Source organism: Bos grunniens, chromosome 15 (assembly GCF_055505025.1).
Source record: "Bos grunniens cultivar Pamir isolate PY7600 chromosome 15, Bosgru_T2T1.0, whole genome shotgun sequence".
Taxonomy (NCBI): domain Eukaryota; kingdom Metazoa; phylum Chordata; class Mammalia; order Artiodactyla; family Bovidae; genus Bos; species Bos grunniens.
This window is the reverse complement of record NC_141179.1, coordinates 45,440,493-45,465,185: the sequence shown is the minus strand read 5'-3', so window position 1 is coordinate 45,465,185 and position 24,693 is coordinate 45,440,493. Positions and strand designations below refer to the sequence as shown.

At 38.8% G+C, this 24,693-nt stretch overlaps 2 protein-coding genes across 3 annotated transcripts in view; one reads left to right on the top strand and one right to left on the bottom strand.

The window, feature by feature from the left end:
* Positions 1-24,693, bottom strand: part of OVCH2 (ovochymase 2) — a 276,389-nt gene that overhangs the window by 103,064 nt on the left and 148,632 nt on the right. Inside the window, exon 2 of one of the 2 annotated variants that reach the window (XM_086340230.1) lies at positions 19,060-19,152. The exons of the other annotated variant lie outside the window; for it this stretch is intronic. Within the exon in view, the coding sequence (XP_086196356.1) occupies positions 19,060-19,146 (87 nt within the window). The 5' untranslated portion in view covers positions 19,147-19,152. The remainder of the gene's footprint in view (positions 1-19,059; positions 19,153-24,693) is intronic. 2 annotated transcript variants of the gene reach the window in all.
* LOC147357816 (olfactory receptor 5P76-like) lies at positions 15,933-16,895 on the top strand. Its single transcript, XM_086341925.1, has one exon. The coding sequence runs from the start codon at positions 15,933-15,935 to the stop codon at positions 16,893-16,895; it is 963 nt and encodes a 320-aa protein (XP_086198051.1).

Sequence of the window (24,693 nt, the reverse complement as noted above, 5' to 3'; positions counted from 1 at the left end):
AAGCTGATCACGCACTCTGCGACCCTCTCTCTTGCCTTGTCTTTAAAGAGCCTTCCTGGAACCATCAGAGTTCAGATCCTCTGAGTATGAGCTGCCCATTCTTATTGCTTGACCCCACATTGGACACTTGCAATCAACACCATACTTTTCTTCACCTGGTGTCAGCATGTTGGCTTTACTGCTGGCAGACTAGAAGACTCAAGTTTGGTTCAGTAATTGTCCATAAACGGAACATTCCCCTGTTTCCCAAACATCATACATCCTTCATGGTTTCTACTTTGCACAAATTATTTTCTCTAACCTGCAATGCCCTTCCTTTTTTGTCAGCTAAAGGTCTAGCATTTCTAATGAATCACTAAATGGCACTTTTCTACTAACCCTAACCCCTCCCCACTCAAAAAGGAAAAACTTTGGAATGCTTCCCACAGAAGTCTACCCAGTTTCCCTAGTTTGGTTAGTGACTTCTCCCAAAGTCACATTCCATTTTCTTGAGACAGGGTTCCCCTCCCTTTCTTCTTCTCCCCCTTCTGTTTCTTTTTTTAAAGTTTAACTCATATACTAGACAGGTGGAGACCAGTTTCAAAATTTTGCATCCCCATTAGACAGCCTAAGTCTAGTAAATGTAGGCTTTTGGTAAGGTTATTTCAGTGACTGTAGGAAAAAATGGAATTCGTTCTTCACCAGAAAGCCTCTTATGTTTGTTATTTGGGGGCATTTACTAATTACTCTATAATTTATTTTTGGTTTATTTAAAATTTATTGTATTTATACTAAAGTAATTGGCTGCTTTCTAAATAGGTTTTAAGAATCTTGTCACCTAGCATGTGAATGCTGTATGGAAGTTTTATATGTACTCTCTTAATGGAAATAACGATGGTGAAAAATCCAACAGACTTCTGAAAATGCCAGTAGATAGAATCTAAGAGGATGAGACCAGCATTTTCTCAAGTTAGAAAATTTACTGTAAAATCAAATCACACTTGACCTACAACAGCGGTTATCTACTAAGAGACACATTAGACTCTCTAGGGGAGCTGTGTCAAAAAAACAGTACATCTCTATCTATACCTACAACAAGTTCCTGGCAGATCTCCCCCAAAAGGAAATCTCCAGCATATGAGGGTACATATACTCTGCATATTCTTTCTCACTAATTTTGGTTGAGAACTTTTGACATAATTTTCTTGCATTTTGATGTGAAGCTCTGGTCTTTAAAAAAATACTATTCTAGTAGTACAGTAATGATGGAAGATGATGTTAAGATGACATTATCTGGATTCTTCTTAATCACCCCGGAGGCACTGGAGATAAGATGCCTATACCATCTTTTCAGCCCCCTGTTTGTTTTTTGCAAGCATTACTCTCTTTACTGTGATGGCTTTTGCCCTGAGTTTGCCATCCTAGTCTTTGTTTGAAGTTCTTCAACGCTTTCCCAATACTGTTTTCTGGGTTCCAACTCTACCAGGAATAGAAACTTGACAAAATTCCTAGATTATCCATGCCTGTATTTTCTTCAATATATCCCAACATGTTATTTACATCTACAGGTACATGATCATTAAAAGACAGAATATTAATTTGTATAGAGAAATAAAACTAAAATTCCCACAATCTACAGAAGGAAAATAATTTTCTAGTCTCATGAATCGTACCAATGTTTTCTTAGGCCATTCTCCCAAGTCAATAGATATAAAAGCAAAAATAAACAAATGGGACCTAATTAAACTCAAAAACTTTTGCAAAGTAAAGAGAACCATAAATAAAATGAAAAAACAACCCCTAGAATGGGAGAAAATATTTGCAAATGATGCGAGTGACAAGGGCTTAATTTCCAAAATATACAAACAGCTAATACATTTCAATAACAAGAAAATAAACAACCCAATTGAAAATGGGCAGAACACCTAAATAGACATTTATCCGAAGAAGATATACAGATAACCAAAAGATACATGAAAAGATGCTCACCATCACTAATTACTAAAGAAATGCAAATCAAAACTACAATGAGATACCACCTCACATCAGTAAGAATGGCCATCATTTAAAAAGTCTATAAATAACAAATGCTGGAGAGGGTGTGGAGAAAAGGGAACCCTCCTTTAATGTTGGTGGGAATGTAACTTGGTGCTGCTTCTATGGAAAATAGTATGGAGGTTCCTCAAAAACTAAAAATAGAGTTGCCATGTGATTCAGCAATCCCATTCCTGGGCATATACCCAGACAAAACTATAATTGGAAAACACACTTGCACTCTTATATTCATAGCAGCACTATTTATAATAGCCAAGACATGGAAACAAACTAAATATCCATTAACAGATGAATGGATAAATAAGTCGGGTACACATACACACACATATACACAAATCAATATAACTGAGCCATAGAAAAGAGAGAAATAATGCCATTTGCAGCAACATGGATGAACCTAGAGATTATCAGACTAAGCAAAGTAAGTCAGAGAGAGAAAGACAAATACCATATGATATCACTCACTTGTGGAGTCTAAAATATGCTACAAATGAATATCTCTATGAAACAGAAACAGACTCACAGACATAGAGAACAAACTTGTGGTTGCCAATTCTTCCCCAACAGGGGGTTTGGGATTAGCAGATGCAAACTATTATACCCAGAATAGGTAAACAACAAAGTTCTACTGTATAGCACGGGAAACTATATTCAGTATCCTGTGATAAGCCCAAGAATATATATATATGTAGAACTGAATCACTTTGCTGTATAGCAGAAATTAACACAATATTGCAAATCAACTATCAGTTCAGTTCAGTCGCTCAGTCATGTCTGACTCTTTGTGACCCCATGAACCGCAGCATGCCAGGCCTCCCTGTCCATCACCAACTCCCGAGGTTCATCCAAACCCATGTCCACTGAGTCGGTGATGCCATTCAACCATCTCATCCTCTGTTGTCCCCTTCTCCTCCTGCCTTCAATCTTTCCCAACATTAGGGTCTTTTCAAATGAGTCTGCTCTTCACATCAGGTGGCCAAAATACTGGAGTTTCAGCTTCAACATCAGTCCTTCCAATGAACATCCAGGACTGATTTCCTTTAGGATGGACTGGTTGGATCTCCTTGAAGTCCATGGGACTCTCAAGAGTCTTCTCCAACACCACAGTACAAAAGCATCCATTCTTGAGAGCTCAGCTTTCTTCACAGTCCAACTCTCACATCCATACATGACCACAGGAAAAACCACAGCCTTGACTAGATGGACCTTTGTTGGCAAAGTAATGTCTCTGCTTTTGAATATGCTGTCTAGGTTGGTCATAACTTTCCTTCCATGGAGTAAGCGTCTTTTAATTTCATGGCTGCAGTCACCATCTGCAGTGATTTTGGAGCCCAGAAAAATAAATTTAGGCACTGTTTCCACTGTTTCCCCATCTATTTCCCATGAAGTGATGGGACCAGATGCCGTGATCTTAGTTTTCTGAATGTTGAATTCAAAGCCAACTTATTCACTCTCCTCTTTCACTTTCATCAAGAGGCTCTTTAGTTCTTCTTCACTTTCTGCCATAAGGGTGGTGTCATCTGCATATCTGAGGTTATTGATATTTCTCCCAGCAATCTTGATTTCAGCTTGTGCTTCCTCCAGCCCAGCGTTTCCCATGATGTACTCTGCCTATAAGTTAAATAAGCAGGATGACAATATACAGTCTTGACGTACTCCTTTTCCTATTTGGAACCAGTCTGTTGTTCCATGTCCAGTTCTAACTGTTGCTTCCTGACCTGCATATAGGTTTCTCAAGAGGCAGGTCAGGTGGTCTGGTATTCCCATCTCTTTCAGAATTTTCCACAGTTTATTGTGATCCACACAGTCAAAGGCTTTGGCATAGTCAATAAAGCAGAAATAGATGTTTTTCTGGAACTCTCTTGCTTTTTCGATGATCCAGAGGATGTTGGCAATTTGATCTCTGGTTCCTCTGCCTTTTCTAAATCCAGCTTGAACTTCTGGAAGTTCATGGTTCACATATTGCTGAAGCCTGGCTTGGAGAATTTTGAGCATTACTTTACTAGTGTGTCAAATGAGTGCAATTGTGTGGTAGTTTGAGTATTCTTTGGCACTGCCTTTCTCTGGGATTGGAATGAAAACTTACCTTTTCCAGTCCTGTGACCACTGCTGAGTTTTCCAAATTTGCTGGCATATTGGGTGCAACACTTTCACAGCATCATCTTTTAGGATTTGAAATAGCTCAACTGGAATTCCATCACCTCCACTAGCTTTGTTTGCAGTGATACTTCCTAAGGCCCACTTGACGTCATATTCCAGGATGTCTGGCTCTAGGTGAGTGATCGCACCATCGTGGTTATCTGGGTCGTGAAGATCTTTTTTGTATAGTTCTTCTGTGTATTCTTGCCACCTCTTCCTAATATCTTCTGCTTCTGTTAGGTCCATACCATTTCTGTCCTTTATTGAGCCCATCTTTGCATGAAATCTTCCCTTGGTATCTCTAATTTTCTTGAAGTGATCTCTAGTCTTTCCCATTCTATTGTTTTCCTCTATTTCTTTTCATTGATCGCTGAGGAAGGCTTTCCTATCTCTCCTTGCTATTCTTTACTATACTTCAATAAAATAAAAAAAATCACTTTCTAGTCTTAAATTCATGAGATATTAAACTGGAGGAAGAACAGTCTATATTAGAGTCTTACAACTCAGTTGTGGCTTTCTGCACTACTTCCTGTGATTTCATATACTTCATAATTCAGAAATAAATTTTAAGGCAATTTTTCCTTTTGAATGCCTATGATGAGTCCCTCCAACGTTAGACTCCTTGACATAAAAGGTAGTGTCTTCTCCATTCCTTAAGAGTGGAGCTCAATACCATAAAATTTTTAATGAGAGTCCTCTGGCCACAGGAGACCATTTTCTTGAGACTATTGCTTTAGATACCAGGAGTGTTTCTGTGACTCTAACACCCAATGTGATGTCCTCAAAAATGTTTTTAAATCCTGATCTATCATAGGGAATGTTTGGTGATGTTTGCAGTTATAATTCTGAATAGCAACTGAAGTAATGGGAAAATCAATTCATTCAAAATAAATCTTGGGATTTAGATGATTCCCTAGGGGATATTTTCCTTCCTGCACAACATCATTTCTTTTTTCTGAAAGCTTTCCAAGCCCCACAGGATCCCTCTGTGCCATACATGGGATGGCATGCCATGAGAAGCTTACTGTCTAGGGAATCATTTAGAAGAAGATAAATAAGAAGAATATTAACACACAGTGCAAGTACTGTGATTTCTCTCTCAGAAGCAACTCTGCAGTAGAAGATCTTGCTGTGAAGGAAGATCCCTTTCATCTAAATCCCGCCCCCCATTAAACCCTCTTACACTGTTGGTGGGAATGCAAACTAGTACAGTGACTATGGAGAACAGTGTGGAGATTCCTTAAAAAACTGGAAATAGAACTGCCTTATGATCCAGTAATCCCACTGCTGGGCATACACACTGAGTAAACCAGAATTGAAAGACACACGTGTACCCCAATATTCATCGCAGCACTGTTTACAATAGCCAGGACATGGAAGCAACCGAGATGTCCATTGGCAGATGAATGGATAAAAAGCTATGGTACATATACACAATGGAATACTACTCAGCTATTAAAAAGAATGCATTTGAATCAGTTCTAATGAAGTGGATGAAACTGGAGCCTAATTATACAGAGTGAAGTAAGTCAGAAAGAAAAACACCAATACAGTATATTAATGCATATATGTGGAATTTAGAAAGATGGTAATGATGACCCTATATCCAAGACAGCAAAAGAGACACAGATGTAAAAAACAGGCTCTGTGGGAGAAGGTGACGGTGGGATGATTTGAGAGAATAGCACTGAAACATGTATATTATCATATGTGAAATAGATCGCCAGTCCAGGTTCGATGCATGAGACAAGGTGCTCAGGGCTGGTGTACTGGGATGAACCTGAGGGATGGGATGGGGAGGGAGGTGGGAGGGGGGTTCTGGATGGGGAACACATGTACACCCATGGCTGATTCATGTGAATGCATGGCAAAACCCACCACAATATTGTAAAATAATTAGCTTTCAATTAAAGTTTTAAAAAATTAAAAAAAAATCCCCCCTTTAATGTACTGTCATTTGTAAAATCTAGAAATGCCTCCCAATTTCCCCTCTCATCAGCCTGGCCTGCAAAGTCATCCACCACCTGTACTACCTTGTAACTGACATGCTACCACGTCTTTTCTCTAACATCTGCTTTCAGAACCTCAACACTTGATGTAAACTAGTCAAAACATTATCTTCTGATTAACATCTGTACCTTCTTCATTCTATACATTATTCTATCTGTCTGAAAATTCCTTCTCTTGACTTTACTCGCCCAAACTCTTCCCCATTTTTTAAATGTTCAGCATAAATCCTACCTCATCCAAGAAGCCCTTAATTAAGTAAACCTTATGGACATAGAACATCAAGGCTAGCAGATATGGTGTACTAGTTTAGGTAATTGAATAGAAAATAAATTTGGATTTCTTGGGTAGATAATTTGTGCCTTTCCTCAGTCTCCCTTATCAGACCAGTGAACATTTCATCAACTTGAGACCCAGCTGCTAATATATTCTTTCAAGAATTACTCTTTGATAAAAGGAATGTAACTGACTGCAAATGTCTGGGAGTACACTCCCAGGGTGTCCCATAGCCAACAACTTAATGATATAGTATTAAAAAGTAATGGACAAAAACACTCTATTGTCACACGGTAGGAGAAGTCTGCCATGCCATTCATGCTCCACTTCTCCCTGTGGTTTCAGACTAAAGCTACACCTTCAGCAGAGCCCACTTGTTCATCTGGCTTCTCTTCATGGCTGTCTTGCTTCTCTCTCTCCTTACAGTTTTTCCCTGAGATCACTCCTCACTAAATCACTTACATATGAATTGCAGTTTAAGGTCCTGCGCTTGAAGAATTTGTGATAAGACAAGTCTCGACGTATACACAGGAATGAGGATTATATATACTTAAATAAGCACACTCGAAATACAAAAAAATTTATAGGTAACAACATCAGTTTCTGATTGTTGACTCAGAGTCCTCCTCGCTGAGGAACTACTATAGTTATAACCCTTCAACATCATTGACAGTCATCTAGTCATACAGACTGAATTTCTGTCTCTAGATCTTATTCCGCTTGCACCTTCTACTGCTGGGACTTCTGCTTCCCCCTAAATAGCTCTGATTACTAGAGATTGATATTTATCTTTCTTATGCATCTATTCAGAGGACAGTTAGTGAATTCTAAGTTCATACTATTGATTTTCTATGGATGCCTGCAATACAGTCTGTCAAAGACAGACGGGACTGCACGATGCTGCTGCTCTGTGTCTCTCTACCCTGAATCATCAGTCTATCTTTCCTATTATCTCATCTATTATACTTTCAAATGCAATATAAGTCAGCTACAGAAATGGTAATAGGAATCACAGTGTCATTTCTGGCTTGAAAACGAAGTTACAGACACCACCCCCACCCCTCACTTCTCAAATTTGAAAAAGCATTTGCATGTTACATTTTCTTTATAATACTATTAACGATCTTTCTAGGGATACTAATATAGAGCATTAATTGCTTCATTCATTCTTTTATTCAAAATTTATATCGACTGCCTCATATTTCAGGCATTGTCCTAGACTAAAGGAAATACAAGTAACAATCAAAGATGTCTGCCCTCATGGAATTTATTGTCCTTCATTTCCAAGGCAGAAAGAGAAAAAACTATGGCCTGCTGCTGCTGCTGCTGCTAAGTCACTTCAGTCGTGTCCGACTCTGTGCGACCCCATAGACGGCAGCCCACCAGGCTCCCCTGTCCCTGGGATTCTCCAGGCAAGAACATTGGAGTGGGTTGCCATTTCTTTCTCCAATGCATGAAAGTGAAAAGTGAAAGTGAAGTCACTCAGTCGTGTCGACTCTCAGCGATCCCATGAACTGCAGCCCACCAGGCTCCTCCGTCCATGGGATTTTCCAGGCAAGAGTACTGGAGTGGGGTGCCATTGCCTTCTCTGAAACTATGGCCTAGGATTAAGCAAATATGCCAAAAAATTAAGATAGTAAAGAATAATTCTATAAACCTTTCAAGCAGAGTAGTCACCAATTAACTTCAAATCATTTAAACAAACTATACTAGCTTCTAGAAAGGAACAGAGAGAGAAAGATTAATAGTGAACATGTAGAAAGAGAAAGCAGAGATATAGCATATGCAAATATGGTCAGAGTGAGAATGACTTCTTTGGCCATAAAACCCATATTCTTGGATGCAGAAATATTCTATATGGATCATGAAATTGTCCCGGAATAGAAAAAAATTATTTGATAATAATATTCTATGTTATTCATTTCAATAACTAGTTTTGAAAGCCAGAACACTTTCATGACCTTCTAAAGATTTATGTCTGTGTGCAGTCCTTGCTTCCCTTTGCCCCTGGCTCCAGGTAAGGGTTGATCAGCTTTTTAAAATTTACTTTTAATTGGAGGATAATTGCTATAAAAGTTTGTGTTGGTTTCTTCTGTACATCAATGTAAACCAGCCATAGTTATGCATATGTTCCCTCCCTCTTGAACCTCCTTCCCACCTCCCAGCATATCCCAACCCTCTAGGTTGTCAAAGAACACTGGGTTTGAGCTCCCTGTGTCACATAGCAAATTCCCATGGGCTATTTTTACATATGGTAGTATATATGTTTCCATGCTCCTCTCTCAATTCATCCCACCCTCTTCTTCCCCTGATGTGTCCACATCTATTCTCTATGTCTGTGTCTCTATTCCTGCCCTGAAAATAGGTTCATCAGTACCATTTTTCTAGATTTCATATATATGCATTAATAAACAATATTTGCTGTTCTCTTTCTGACTTCACTCTCTGTTCCTCCACCTCACCAGGACTCAAATTTGTTTTCTTATGGCCGAGTAATATTTCATTGTATATAGGTACCACAATTTCTTTATCTATTCATCTATTCCATTGTATATATGTACCACAACTTCTTTATCTGTTTGTCTGTTGATGGACATCTAGGTTGCTTCCATGTCTTGGTTATTGTAAATAGTGCTGCAATGAACACTGAGGTACATGTGTCTTTTTCCATTGTGGTTTCCCTCAGGGTATATGCTCAGTAGTGGGATTGTTGGGTGATATGGTAGCTTTATTCCTAGTTTTTTATGAGGAAACAGTGGAAACAGTGTCAGACTTTATTTTTTGGGCTCCAAAATCAATGCAGATGGTGACTGCAGCCATGAAATTAAAAGACGCTTACTCCTTGGAAGAAAAGTTATAACCAATCTAGACAGCATATTGAAAAGCAGAGACATTACTTTGCCAACAAAGGTCCATCTAGTCAAGGCTATGGTTTTTCCACTGGTCATGTATGGATGCGAGAGTTGGACTGTGAAGAAGGCTGAGCGCCGAAGAATTGATGCTTTTGGTGTTGGAGAAGACTCTTGAGAGTCCCTTGGACTGCAAGGAGATCCAACCAGTCCATTCTAAAGGAGATCAGCCCTGGGATTTATTTGGAAGGAATGATGCTAAAGCTGAAACTCCAGTACTTTGGCCACCTCATGCGAAGAGTTGACTCATTGGAAAAGACTCTGATGCTGGGAGGGATTGGGGGCTGGAGGAGAAGGGGATGACAGAGGATGAGATGGCTGGATGGCATCACCGACTCCATGGATGTGAATTTGAGTGAACTCTGGGAGTTGGTGATGGACAGGGAGGCCTGGTGTGCTGCAATTCATGGGGTCGCAGAGTCGGACACGGTTGAGCAACTGAACTGAACTGATTCCTAGTTTTTTAAGGAATCTCCACACAGTCTTCTATAGTGGCTGTATCAATTTACCAACAGTGCAACAGCATTCCCTTTTCTCCACACCCTCTGCAGCATTTACTGTTTGTAGATTTCTTGATGATGGCCACTCTGACTGGTGTGAGAAGACATTTCATTGTAGTTTTGATTTTCATTTCTCTAATAATAAGTGATGTTGAGCTTCTCTTCATGTGATGATTAGCCATCTGTATGTCTTCCTTGGAGAAATGTCTGTTTAGGTCTTCTGCCCACTTTTTGATTCTGTTGTGTGTTTTCCGGGTATTGAGTTGCATGAACTGCTTATATATTTTGGAAATTAATCTTTTGTCAGTCGTTTCATTTGCTATTATTTTCTCTCATTCTGAGGGCTGTATTTCACCTTGTTTATAGTCTCCTTTGTTGTGCAAAAGCTTTTAAGTTTAATTAGATCCCACCTGTTCATTTTTGTTTTTTCTCTTCATTACTCTAGGAGGTGGATCATAGAGGATCTTGCTGTGATTTATGTCATATCGAGTTTTGCTGTGTTTTTCTCTAAGAGTTTCCAGTTTCTGGTCTTACATTTAGGTCTCTAACCCATTTTGAGTTTATCTTTGTATATGTTGTTAGGAAGAATTCTAATTTCATTCCTTTACTGTGTCTGTCCAGGTTTCCCAGCACCACTTATTGAAGAGACTATCTTTTTTCCATTGTATATTCTTGCCTTGTTTGTCAAAGATAAGGTGTACATAGGTGCTTATCTGAAATTTGTCCACTTTTACTTTGTAATTCTCTACATGATTTTCAAGGCTTTTATTTTCTTAGTCTTCATATGATTGTTGTTCAGTCACTCAGTCGTGTCTGACTCTTTGCAACCCCATGGACCACAGCATGCCAGGCTTCCCTGTCCTTCACCATCTCCCAGAGCTTGATCAAACTCATGTCCATTGAGTCAGTGATGCCATTCAACCATTTCATTCTCTGTCATCCCTTTCTACTCTTGCCTTCTATCTTTCCCAGCATCAGGGTCTTTTCCATAGAGTCAGGTCTTTGCATCAGGTGGCCAGAGCTTCAGCCTCAGCATCAGTCCCTCTGATGAATATTTCAGGATTGATTTCCTTTAGGATTGACTGGCTTGATCTCCTTGCAGTCCAAGTGACTCTCAAGAGTCTTCTCCAATGCCACAGTTCAAAAGCTTCAATTCTTCGGCACTCAGCTTTCTTCACAATCCAACTCTCACATCCATACATGACCACTGTAAAAACCATAGCTTTGACTATATGGACCTTTGTCAGGAAAGTAATGTTTCTGCTTTTCAATGTGTTGTCTATACTGTGCTTAGTCACTCAGCCATGTCTGACTCTTTATGACCCCATGGACTGTAGCCCGCCAGGCTCCTCTTTCCATGGGGATTCTCCAGGTAAGAATACTGGAGTGGATTGCCGTGCCCTCCTCCAGGGGACCTTCCCAACCCAGGGATTGAACCCAGGTCTCCCACAATGCAGGCAGATTCTTTATTGACTGAGTCACCTGAGAAACCCAAGAATACTGGAGTGGGTAGCCTGTCCCTTCTCCAGGGGATCTTCCCGACCCAGGAATCAAACTGGGTCTCCTGCATTACAGATGGATTTTTTACCAGCTCAGCTACACTACAAGGGAAGCCCCTTGTAGCTGTCTAGGTTTGCCACAGCTTTTCTCCTAAGGAGCAAGCTTCCTTTAATTTTATGGCTGCAGTCACCATCTGCAGTGATTTTGAAGCCCAAGAAAATGTCACTGTTTCCTTTGCTTCTCCATCTATTTGCCATGAAGTGATGGGACCAGATGCCATGATCTTAGTTTTTTGAATGTTGAGTTTTAAGCCAGTTTTTTCACTCTCTTCTTTCACTTTCATCAAGAGGCTCTTTAATTCCTCTTCGTATTCTGCCATAACAGTGATGTCATCTGCATATCTGAGGTTATTGATATCTCTCCAGCAATCCTGATTCCAGCTTGTGATTCATCCAGCCCAGTATTTCACATGATGTACTCTGCATATAAGATAAATGAACAGGGTGACAATATATAGCCTTGACACACTCCTTTCCCAATTTGGAAACTGTCCATTATTCCATGTCTGGTTCTAACTTCTGCTTCTTGACCTGCATACAGGTTTTGCAGGAGGCAGGTAAGGTGGTCTGGTATTCCAACATCTTTAAGAATTTTCCACAGTTTGTTGTGATCCACATAGTCAAAGGCTTTGGCATAGTCAGTGAAGCAGAAGGAGATTTTTTTTTGACTTCTCTTGCTTTTTCTATGATGCAACAGATGTTGGTAATTTGATCTCTGTACCTCTGCCTTTTCTAAATCCAGCTTGAACATCTGGAAGTTCTCAGTTTATGTACTGTTGAAGCCTCAGTTGGAGAATTTTGAGCATTACTTTGCTAGCATGTGAGATGAGTGCAATTGTGCTGTAGTTTGAACATTCTTTGGCATTGCCCTTCTTTGCAATTGGAGTGAAATCTGACATTTTCCAGTTTTGTGGCCATTGCTGAGTTTTCCAAATTTGCTGGCATATTGAGTACAGCACTTTAACAGCACCATCTTTAGGATTTGAAATAGCTCAGCTGGAATTCCATCATCACCACTAGCTTTGTTCATAGTGATGCTTCCCAAGGCCCACTTGACTATTTTAAATTCAACTTTATATCAAATTCCACCACATATTCCCCCAAAGTAGTTAATAGCATATTTTATAGATGCACAAAATACTTATCAAAAACATATATTGAGGGCTTCCCTGGTGACTCAGTCCTGAAGAATCTGCCTGTCAATGCAGGAGACACAGTTTTGATCCCTGATCCTGAAAGGGATCCATGCAGCAGAACTACTAAGCCCATGTGCCACAACCATTGAGCCTGTGCTCTAGAGCTGGGAGCCGCAACTTCTGAGCCCACATTCTGCAACCACTGAAGCCTGCCCACCCTAGAGCCCATGCTCCGCGACAAGAGAAGCCACTGCAAAGATGCTTGTACACAACTAGAGAGTAGCTCCCACTAGCCACAACTAGAGAAAAGCTTGCAACAGTGAGACCCACCCAGCACAGCCAATAAATAAATAAATAAACTTTTGGAAGGAAAAATCACATATTGAATGGATAAATCTAAGTTTTTTTTTTTTAAACCTCAAGTTTAGTATCAAGTGTTTCTTAATCAGAAATGTCAAAGAAAACTTGAAACCAATATTATCTCTAGGAAAAGTTGTTATACTTTCTGATAGAAGGCTATAGAAAAGTATATAATCACCTAAATAGAAGTAAAAGAATAAATTAACCCCTTGAGAATTGATAACACTTAAAAGATTAGTTGTCTTTGCATGTGAATTGAGATGTTCAATATCCGCTATAGAACATGATGTTCCACATGCTTTTAAATTCACATTTGAATCTCAAGAATCTCCAGAGATTTATCCCCAAAGGCAAGCAAAAACTGAAGATAGCTTTATAACAACAGCTATGATTTGTTGCAAATGAATGAGCTCTTATTCTAAGAGGTAAGATTTTGGCTTTTGTTAATGAATCAGATATATTTATTTTCATTTATCATTTGAGAACATTCTGCTTGCATGCTAAGTCACTATAGTCATGTCTGACTCTTTGTGACCCTGTGGATTGTAGCCAACCAGGCTTCTGTGTCCATGTGATTCTCCAGACAACAATACTGGAGTGGGTTACCATTTTCTTCTCCATGAGAATATTCTACTCCTTGGTTATTAATATTAATATACTCACAAGTTTTGTTGGGGAACAGGGCAGATATAATCAAGCGATTATTAGTAGCAAGCAACTTAGGCTGAGTTGCTGTTTCCACCATCAATTTTATGTGAATTAACAGGCATAGTCCACAACAAGGATCCCTTGTTTATCAATCCATAAGATGGAAAGTGATATGGTCTTTCAACATTCACCAAATTCAGCACTCCAACATACTTCTAATATATTTATTACCAGAGATGCTTGAGCATTTATTGATGTTTAAAGACTTGAATTTAAGTTTTAAATTTGGAAAGATATTGTGAACATCTCTGATGCTTTAGCCTCAAGATTATCACATCATGGGTAAGATGAAGGACCTTTCATTCAAGATATAGGTCAGAAAATTTGGACATGAGGATCATTATCTGGGTGATAATTCTCAAGTTTTCAAACACGCTTTATTTATCTTCATATTATGTTGAAAATATTTCATTCTACAAAAGTCCAAATGCTGTTATAGTAGGAAGTGATTTGATCTGTTTGAATAAATGTATCTGAATAAATTATGTGCTAAATATCAATCATGATTTTTGCATAGTGATTACATTGATATTTCAAACTAGTTGTTAAAACAATATTATTTTTAATTTAAAAATATCCAACAAATTTACAGTAGTAACTTTATTCATATTTGAAATTTGTTTCTGTTACAGTGTCAAGAACACTTCTATTTCTCCTTTCAAAAAAATTTAACTGATAGATATCATGAAATATATAACTAACTAGGTATCTCTTCTCCAAATAACTGCCAGAAGGCTTAAAGGATAATCTGTTGTCCACTCATTGTCAGGTGTATTAGACTTTATGATCAGTAATTATTTACTGCATAGTTACTAAATGAGTCACTGCAGATGGTGATTGCAGCCAGGAAATTAAGACTCTTGTTCCTTGAAAGAAAAGCTATGACAAACCTAGACAGCATATTAAAAAGCAAAGACATCACTTTGCCAACAAAGGTCTGTATAATCAGAGGTATGGTTTTTCCAATATTCATGTACAGATGTGAGAGCTGGACCATAAAGAAGACTAAGTGCCACAAAAGTGATGCCTTTGAATTGTGGTGTTGGAGAAGACTCTTGAGAGTCCCTTGGACAGCAAGGAGATCAAACCAGTCAATCCTAAAAAAAATCAACTCTGAATATTCATTAGAAGGACTGATACTGAAGCTGAAACTCCAGTATCTTGGCCACCTGATGTGAAGAACTGACTCACTGTAAATGTTCCTGATGCTGAGAAAGATTGAGGGCAGGAGGAGATGGGGGCAACAGGGGATGAGATGGTTGGATAGCATTACTGACTCATTGAACAGGAGTTTGAGCAAACTCCAGGAGATAGTGAAGGACAGGGAAGCCTGGCATGCTGCAATCCATGGGATCACAAAGAGTTGGACATGACTTAGTGACTAAGCAACAACAACTAAAGGAATGGGTAGTCAGGCATTCCTGGGCTTCATATTCTGACTTTACTTTTAAACAACATAGTGCAACTTATAGAGCCTTCTCAGACTCCATTTACTCATAAATAATGAAAGTCATTAATTAATACTTCGTGAAAACATAGACTATATATTGGGTTGCCCAGGTGGCTCAGAATCCATCTGCAGGAAATACAAAAGATGCAAGTTCGATTCCTAGGTCGGGAAGATCCTCTGGAGAAGGAAATGGCTACCTGCTCCAGTATTCTTGCCCTGGAAATTCCATGTACAGAGGGGCATGGCAGGCTATGGTCCATGGGGCCTCAAAGAGTCGAACATTAAGTAGTAACTAAACAACAAACAATAACAGACTATATCACACACTAAATATGTATATACACTAATTACACTATAAATATAGACTAAAATATAAGCATAGGCTATATATGATAAATGATAAACATATAAATATAAAAATTTAACCCTATCTTGCACTTTAGTAAGCATGTAATAATTGTTAGCTATTAAATTACTCATCTTTAGTATAAAACCCTACACAATTTTTTTCCTATTTTATGTCTTACTCACCTATCCTTTTTGCTATTTTCATCTATCATATATTATTTGTTCTTTGACTCGAAGTTTACTTTAAGCACATTTTTGGAAAAAATATAATACAAAAGGTAAAAGCCATTATTTCAAGAAGTTTTTGGGAACTTAAGCTGAAAACAATTTAAAAAATAAAGTAGGCTCATGATTACATGTAAATATGCTTTGATTCTTTAATATCTTTATCTGTAATCAATTTCTGTATATGTACTATATTAATAGAAAATGAAATAATCAAATTTATAGCTTCTTTGATGTATTGTTCCATCACAGGTTCATTTGGGTAGCAGCTACATCACCTGATGTATTCCCTGATACATGGGAACCACACTGCAGAGACAGAGTTCATTTTATTGGGTTTAACAAATGATCCAGTCCTTCGAGTCATCCTCTTCATGATCATCCTCTTTATCTACCTGATGACCATATGTGGGAATCTCAGCATAAATCTTCTTATCAGAATCTCGTCTCAGCTCCATCATCCTATGTATTTTTTCCTGAGCCACTTAGCCATTGTTGACGTGGGCTATTCATCTTCTGTTACACCCAATATGCTTGTAAACTTCCTAGTGGAAAGAAATACCATCTCCTATCCTGGATGTGCCATCCAGCTCGGTTCAGGTGTTTTCTTTGGGTCAACTGAGAGCTTCCTTCTGGCTGCCATGGCATATGATCGCTTCATAGCAGTCTGCAGCCCACTGCTTTATTCCACCAAAATGTCCACCCAAGTCCGTATTCAGTTACTCATAATGTCTTACACTGGTGGTTTTCTCAATGCTTGCTCTTTTACTATTTGCTTCTATTCTTTACACTTCTGTGGACCAAATCGAGTCAATCATTTTTTCTGCGATTTTACTCCTTTGGTTGAACTCTCCTGTTCTGACATCAGTATCCCTGCAGCTGTCACCTCATTTACATCTGGCTCCATCATTGTGGTCACAGTGACTGTCATAGCTGTATCCTACATCTACATCCTCATCACCATCCTGAAGATGCACTCCACCGAGGGGCGCCACAAAGCCTTCTCCACCTGCACGTCCCACCTCACAGCAGTCACTCTGTTCTATGGGACCATCACGTTCATTTACGTGATGCCCAAGTCCAGCTACTCAACTGACCAGAACAAGGTGGTGTCTGTGTTCTACATGGTGGTGATCCCCATGTTGAATCCCCTCATCTACAGCCTCAGGAACAATGAGATTAAGGGGGCTCTGAAGAGAGCTTGGCAGAAAAATACGTTTGTAGTGAAGCCTGTTATTTCATAGGATTTGATATGATAATATGCCATGAAGATAATAAAAAGAGGAAATTGAGTCTCTGTGGTTTAAATATATCTATTCCATGTCTCTAGCCAGGGAGCAGTTTTTTAGTAAAGGTAGGGAATAAAGTTTCAGATATCTAATTTTAAGTTGGAGACCTATAGTTAGTTACCTTTAGTGAAATAAAATCAAATTTTAATTACAAAAAACACATCAGTCACATGAAAAAAATTTCATCTTCTGAAAATAGTTTTAAAATGTCATTCATATAATTTTTCCAAAATTGTACCTCCAGACCTTTAAGCCTGTGTCCATTTTCAACTGCAGTTTATTCAGTAATGAGTGAGATCATTATACTTTTGCCTGTGTACATTCTGAGAGGAAATGACAAAGCGGAGTCAGAAAGCTTTTGGAGATGTTCTTGTGGGAAGCTCATATGATAAGGATGGACTCTATGGATCCAGAAATTCTGGCCTATGTTCCTAGTCTCTGGCTCCAGTCACCATATAGAGGGTCCCCAAGGAAGAACATGAGAAGTCTCTGACTGACTTGTGAATTCAGTCAGGTTCAAAGATGACTTCTCTCTGGGAATAAGCAGGGGTTCTAAACTCTTCAAAGACTGAGTGGAACAAACTGTTGGAGCGACTTTTTCATTGCTAGGTTTACCTTCTACTCAGTAAGCGGGAAGGAACTGGATTGTCTCCCCCCTGATTTTGTAACTGTCCCTTGGAGAGGTTTAATTGACCTCCATGTGCTCTTGAAAGAGCCTGTTGATGAAAGTAAAAGAAAGTGAAAAGTGAAAAGTTGGCTTAAAACTCAACATTCAAAAAACTAAAATCATGGCATCTGGTCCCATCACTTCATGGCAAATAGATGAGGAAACAATGCAAACAGTGAGAGACTTTATTTTGTTGGGCTCCAAAATCACTGCACATGGTGACTGCACCACGAAATTAAAAGACACTTGCTCCTTGGAAGAAAAGCTATGACAAACCTAGACAGGGTATTAAAAAGCAGAGACATTACTGACAAAGCTATGTTTGTTTGTTTTTATTTCCTAGTCAAAGCTATGGTTTTTCCAGTAGTCATGTATGGATGTGAGAGTTGGACAGAAAAGAAAGCTGAGCACCAAAGAACTGTTGCTTTTGAATTGCGGTGTTGGAGAAGACTTGAGAGTCCCTTGGACTGCAAGGAGATCAAACTAGTCAACCCTAAAGGAAATCAGTCCTAAATCTTCACTGAAAAGACTCATGCTGAAGCTCCAATACTTTGGCCACCTGATGTGAAGAACTAACTCATTGGAAAAGACCGTGATGCTGGGAAAGATTGAAGGAAGGAGGAGAAGGGGATGACAGAGGATGAGATGGTTGGATGGCATCACCGAACAATGGACATGAGTTTGAGCAAGCTATAGGAGTTGGTGATGGATAGGGAAGCATGGTGTGCTGCAGTCCATGGGATCACAAAGAGTCAGACACTGCTGAGCAACTGAACTGAACCGAACTGATATGCTGACAACAACTGCATTTATTGACCTTTCCTGTCTCTTCTTTCATGTTTTAGACACAGGTTCTATATATTTGCTAACAGACTCATGGGGCATTTGTCATCTCCTTCAGTTATTTATTCTTTCATACATTCAAAAATTATTCTGAACTATTCTTATATTCCAGAGATAGTCATGGGCTATTGGAAATATAAGTGACAAGCATCTAATATATTTGCCCTAATAGAATTTATCTCATAGCATGAGAGACAGTAAAACTAACAAGTTAGTGATTCAGACTATTTGAAGTCTGTGCTGTGGAAAAAGAAAAAGCAGACATAGTAATGGAGCTTAACATGCCAGGGCATGAAGTGTCACTGCAGACCTCATTGAAAAGATAACATCTGAGCAAGGATGAGGACATTCACCGCCTGTTTTATTTAGTGTTACCTGTGTACATTTGTGCAAGTCTAATCATCCACTCACATGCATATAATTTACTTTGGGGGCTTCTGTTCCAATTATGGCAGGGTCAGTAATTTGAATCAATCCCATGATGAGCATAACCAAAACAAAGGATAGGATGCTTCAGATATCTTAAATATCACAGTAGAAGTTACAGGATAAGAAGGAATTGCTTCCCCAGGAACTGTGAGAACCCAGAGAAGTAAACCTAACACTCACATACACTTCAGCAGTTGAAGAATTTGACAGGTCAGAAGGGAGTGTTACCAATCCAGGTTTGCATTTAGTGATGGGGGGAGCATACATCAATGCCTAGGACAAAACCAGATGAGAATTATGATTACAACCTCCCATATATCCTCAGGATGAACAGAAATGCTCAGAGACCAGGTTTTACACAGATCTCTCAGATCTCTAGAGATCTAGAAAGCCTCAAGCCTTGAACTTGGATATAAGTGATCAAGGATAGGTGATACCTCAGGGTGAATTGAATAAGCAAACAAACAATTTGAGCCTCAGTTATTTCTGCTACTGCTGCTAAGTCACTTCAGCCGTGTCCGACTCTGTGCAACCCATAGACGGCAGCCCACCAGGCTCCCCCATCTCTGGGATTCTCCAGGCTAGAACACTGGAGTGGGTTGCCATTTCCTTCTCCAATGCATGAAAGTGAAAAGTGAAAGTGAAGTCGCTCAGTTGTGTCCGACCCTCAGCGACCCCATGGACTGCAGCCCACCAGGCTCCTCCATCCATGGGATTTTCCAGGCAAGAGTACTGGAGTGGGGTGCCGTTGCCTTCTCCACAGTTCTACCAAACATCAAAATACAGTAACCAGTGCACATTGAAACGTAATGACCAGCACAAAGGAAACAAGATACCAAACATATAGTAGGAGCCAGTGGAAACAACCAACAAGAGAAGCAGAACCATTAAGTGTTAAGACAAGGGAATCGATAGACACAGATTATAATATTATTTTATTTAAAAAGATAAAAGACTATTTGAAAACATATAATCACAGAACCAAAAGTAATGACTTATTATTATACAAAACAACCACATGGAACACGATAAGTGGAAAAGTCACCATGCCAGCATAGGTACCAGGTGTTTCTCTCTGGTGAGCATAATCCTCACAGGTATTCACAGAGGATCCCAAGAGAGCCTGGCAGAGGAGCCATCTTCCTTGAAAAGCCTCATGATCATAATTAAGACCGTTCTATCTCATAATGCTTCCAGATATAGTTTCAGGGTCCCTACATGCACTGTGTCAAGTTCTCAGAATCACTCCACTCAAAGAAGCATAAAAACATAATGAATATGTTTCATTTATTGTCCTCCCACTCCAGATGCATTTTACAATTAAATAATCTTTTTTAAAAAAACCATTGTTGCATGGACGGCATGCACAGATGGCACTGAATTTTTCTCAAGATTTATGGGGAAAACAGTATGGAGGTTCCTGAAAAACCTAAAAATAGAAATACAATATGATCTAGTAATTCCACTGCTGAGTATATATCCAAGGAAAACAAAATTACTACTTTGAAAAGATACAGACACCCCAGTGTTCATAGAAGCATTATTTACCATAGCCAAGATATGGAAGCAACCTAAGTTCTCATGAAAAAAATGAAAAAAGAAGATGTGGGATATGTATAACAGCAGAATATTACTCACCCATAAAAAGGAATGAAATTTTGCCACATGCAGCAATGTACATGGATATAGAGAACATTATATTTAGTGAAATAAGTTAAACAGAGAAAAACTTATACTCTATGTTATCACTTATATGTGAAACAAATCAAGTGAAAGTATATAGCAAAACAGGAACACACAGATATAGATAATAGACTAGTGGTTACCAGTGGGGAGAAGGGTGGGAGGAGTGGAGAGATAGGAGTATGGAAAGAGACACAAACTATTATGTATAAAATGAATAAGCAACAAGAATGTAATGTACAGGCTTCCCTGCTGGCTCAGATGGTAAAGAATCTGCCTGCAATACAGAAGACCCAGGTTTCATCCCTGGCTCAGGAAGATCCCCTGGAGAAGGGAATGGCTACCCACTCCAGTATTTTTGCCTGGAGAATTTCATGAACAGAGGAGCCTGGTGAGCTACCGTCCATGGCAGGGAGGAGTGTAGAGATGGGGGTATGGAATTAAGAGACACAAACTACTAGGTATAAAATGAATAAGCAACAAGAATATATTGTACTGAACAGAGAAATATAGCCATTGTTTTGTAATAACTTTAAGTGGAGTATGAGCTATAAAAATACTGAATGCCTCAAATGAATATAATACTCTAAATCAACTGAACTCCAATAAATAAATAAATTTTAAAAACTGAAAATCCCAAGTCCTCCGCATGACCAATGGGAAAGAGAAATGAGATCAAACCCACAGTGAGATATTACCTTATATTTGTTAGGGTGGCTGTCAAGAAGATAAGAGATAATAAGTGTCGCAGGAATACAGAGATAAGGAAATATTTATACACTGTTGTGGCAATGTAAACTGGTTTAGCCACTATGGACAAAAGTATGACGATTCTTCAAAAAATCAATGATATAACCACTATGTAATCCATTAATTCCACCTCTGGCTATATATATCTAAAGGAGAGAAAAACAGGACTTCAAAGAAACACCTACATTCCCATTCTTATTGCAACATTATTCCACAATAGACAAGATATGATAACAAAGTGCCAGTCAACAGATGAATGGATAAAAAGTTGTGATAAATCTATATACCACAATGGAATATCATTCAGCCTTGAGAAAGAAGAAAATCCTGTCATTTGTAACAACATGAATACAACTTGAGGGCATTATGCGAAATGAAATAAGTCAGACAGGAAAAGAATCAAACTATACAGACTATGACTTCCCAGGTGGCACAGTTGTAAAGACTTGCCAATAGAGTCGATGCAGAAAATGCAGGTCTGATCCCTGGGTGGGGAAGATCCCCTGGAGTAGGAAATGATAGCCCTCTCTAATATTCTTTTTTTTTTCTTTTTAAAAAAGTTTTAATTTATTTTAACTGGAGGCTAATAACTTTACAATATTTTAGTGATTTTTGCCATACATTGACATGAATCAGCCATGGGCGTACATGTGTCCCCCATTCTGAACCCCTCTCCCACCTCCCTCCCCATCCAGTTCCTCAGGGGACAACCCACTCTAGTATTCCTGCCTGGAAAATTCCATGGACAGAGGATCCTGGTGGGCTACAGTCCACGGGGTCACAAAGAGTTGGACACAACTGAGCAACTGAATAGGCATGCACTCATACGGACTACACTATCACTTATAAGTGGAATCTAAAAAAGCCAAACTGATAAAAACAAAGACTAGGCTGGTGATAACCAAAGGCTAGGAAATAGGGTAACTGGAGATACGTTGTTCAAAGATACAAAGTAGAACAGGTACATAGTACTAAATCCTGCAGAGCTAATGCACAGTACCGTATTGATTGTTAACAATTCTGCATTACAAACTTCAAAGTTGCTAAGACTCTAGATTTTAGGTTTTCTCACCACATAAAATAAATGATAATTATGTGAGGTGATAGAAGTTTTAGCTATGCTTGGGTAGAAATCATATTGCAATATGTAAATGCAGTAACGGAGAAGGCGATGGCACCCCACTCCGGTACTCTTGCCTGGAAAATCCCATGGACGGAGGAGCCTGGTGGGCTGCAGTCCATGGGGTCGCTAGGAGTCAGACACGACTGAGCGACTTCACTTTCACTTTTCACTTTCATGCATTGGAGAAGGAAATGGCAACCCACTCCAGTGTTCTAGCCTGGAGAATCCCAGGGACGGGAGAGCCTGGTGGGCTGCCGTCTATGGGGTCACACAGAGTCGGACATGACTGAAGTGACTTAGCAGCAGCAGCAGCAAATGCAGTAAATCAATGCATTGTACACCTAGAATATATGGTCTTATTTGCCAATTATATTCCAACAAAAAATACAGTAAATAATAAAAATGCAAAAAGACCTAAAAGATTTAAGGGAAGAAATAAGTGTTCATCTGCAAATGACCCTAGAAAAATTTTTTAAATATTTCAAAAAGGAGCAGTATTTAAAAGGTCCATATACAAAAATCAACTGTCTGGTAGGACTAAAAGAGTTAAAAATTAAGGTAAATTAAAATTCAAAGTTAGTGTTGTTTACAATAACATCAAAAGTTAAGATGTCATTTCTCCCTTAAAATGATCTATAGATTCATTGCACAGGCATAAAAATGTTAATGTTTTGTAGAAATTGATAAACATTATAAAATTTAATTGGAAAAGAAATGGACTCAGAGTTTTCAAAGTATATTGGAAAAGGAAAATGAATTTAGATGCAAAGTAACAGCTTAGGCTTGATTACCTTGCTCAAGTCTTCTAAATCAATAACAGTGCTCAAGTCTTTGGACTGATTGTGGCTTATAGTGTAGGTCAAGTGCATGGAGGACTTGTCTCCAGAACAAACTATGGATCTCTTTAAGACTCAACATTCTCATCTGTAAATTGAAGTATTTATAATACCAGTATCATGAGATTGCTATGAAAATCAAATGGGAAATATTGTAGGTTTGCAGCCAGACTTTCTACAATCAAAGACTAGTCCCACAACTTCCTAGCTGCATGACTTGGGGGCATTCTACTCTGTACATGATTCATTTGTAAAATAAAAGTAGTAAGTACTACTTCATATGATTTTTGTGAGGAACAAACCAGCTAATATACATAATATGCTTAGAACAGGGTTGGCACATAGAAAGTGCAAGTTATTATTGTTTGCTACAAAAATTAAAGGAGCAAAGGCATCTACAAGTATTAATACCAGTGACAAATATTGCTGCTATTGTTGTTGACTTCAAGGCATCTCCCATTTGGTGTACAAATACATAAAATGAAAGAAGTATGACTTTAATTGAAACAATTAGTTAAGCTATATTTGGTAGGTCCTAATATCAATAACCTCAGATATGCAGATGACACCACTCTTATGGCAGAAAGTGAAGAGGAACTAAAAAACGTCTTGATGAAAGTGAAAGTGGAGAGTGAAAAAGTTGGCTTAAAGCTCAACATTTAGAAAACTAACATCATGGCATCTGGTCCCATCACTTCATGGGAAATAGATGGGGGAAACAGTGGAAACAGTGTCAGACTTTATTTTTCTGGGCTCCAAAATCACTGCAGATGGTGACTGCATCCATGAAATTAAAAGACGCTTACTCCTTGGAGGGAAAGTTATGACCAAACTAGATAGCATATTCAAAAGCAGAGACATTACTTTGCCAACAAAGGTCTGTCTGGTCAAGGCTATGGTTTTTCCAGTGGTCATGTATGGATGTGAGAGTTGGACTGTGAAGAAAGCTGAGCGCCAAAGAACTGATGCTTTTGTTTTTTTTTTTTTTTTTTTTTAATTTATTTATTTATTTTTTTTTTAATTTTATTTTTAAAAAAAAAATCACATGCTCCCCATCCTGAACCCTCCTCCCTCCCAACCTCCCCATACCATCCCCCTGGGCCTTCCCAGCGCACCAGCCCCAAGCATCCAGCATCGTGCACTGAACCTGGACTGGCATCTCGTTTCATACATGACATTTCACATGTTTCAATGACATTCTCCCAAATCTTCCCACCCTCTCCCACAGAGTCCATAAGACTGTTCTATACATCAGTGTCTCTTTTGCTGTCTCGTACACAGGGTTATCGTTACCATCTTTCTAAATTCCATATACATGCGTTAGTATACTGTATTTATGTTTTTCCTTCTGGCTTACTACACTCTGTATAATAGTCTCCAGTTTCATCCACCTCATTAGAACTGATTCAAATGTATTCTTTT

What these genes read in the sequence shown, in the direction of transcription:
- LOC147357816 (XM_086341925.1), top strand. Translation starts at nt 15,933, where the DNA reads ATGTATTCCCTGATACATGGGAACCACACTGCAGAGACAGAGTTCATT.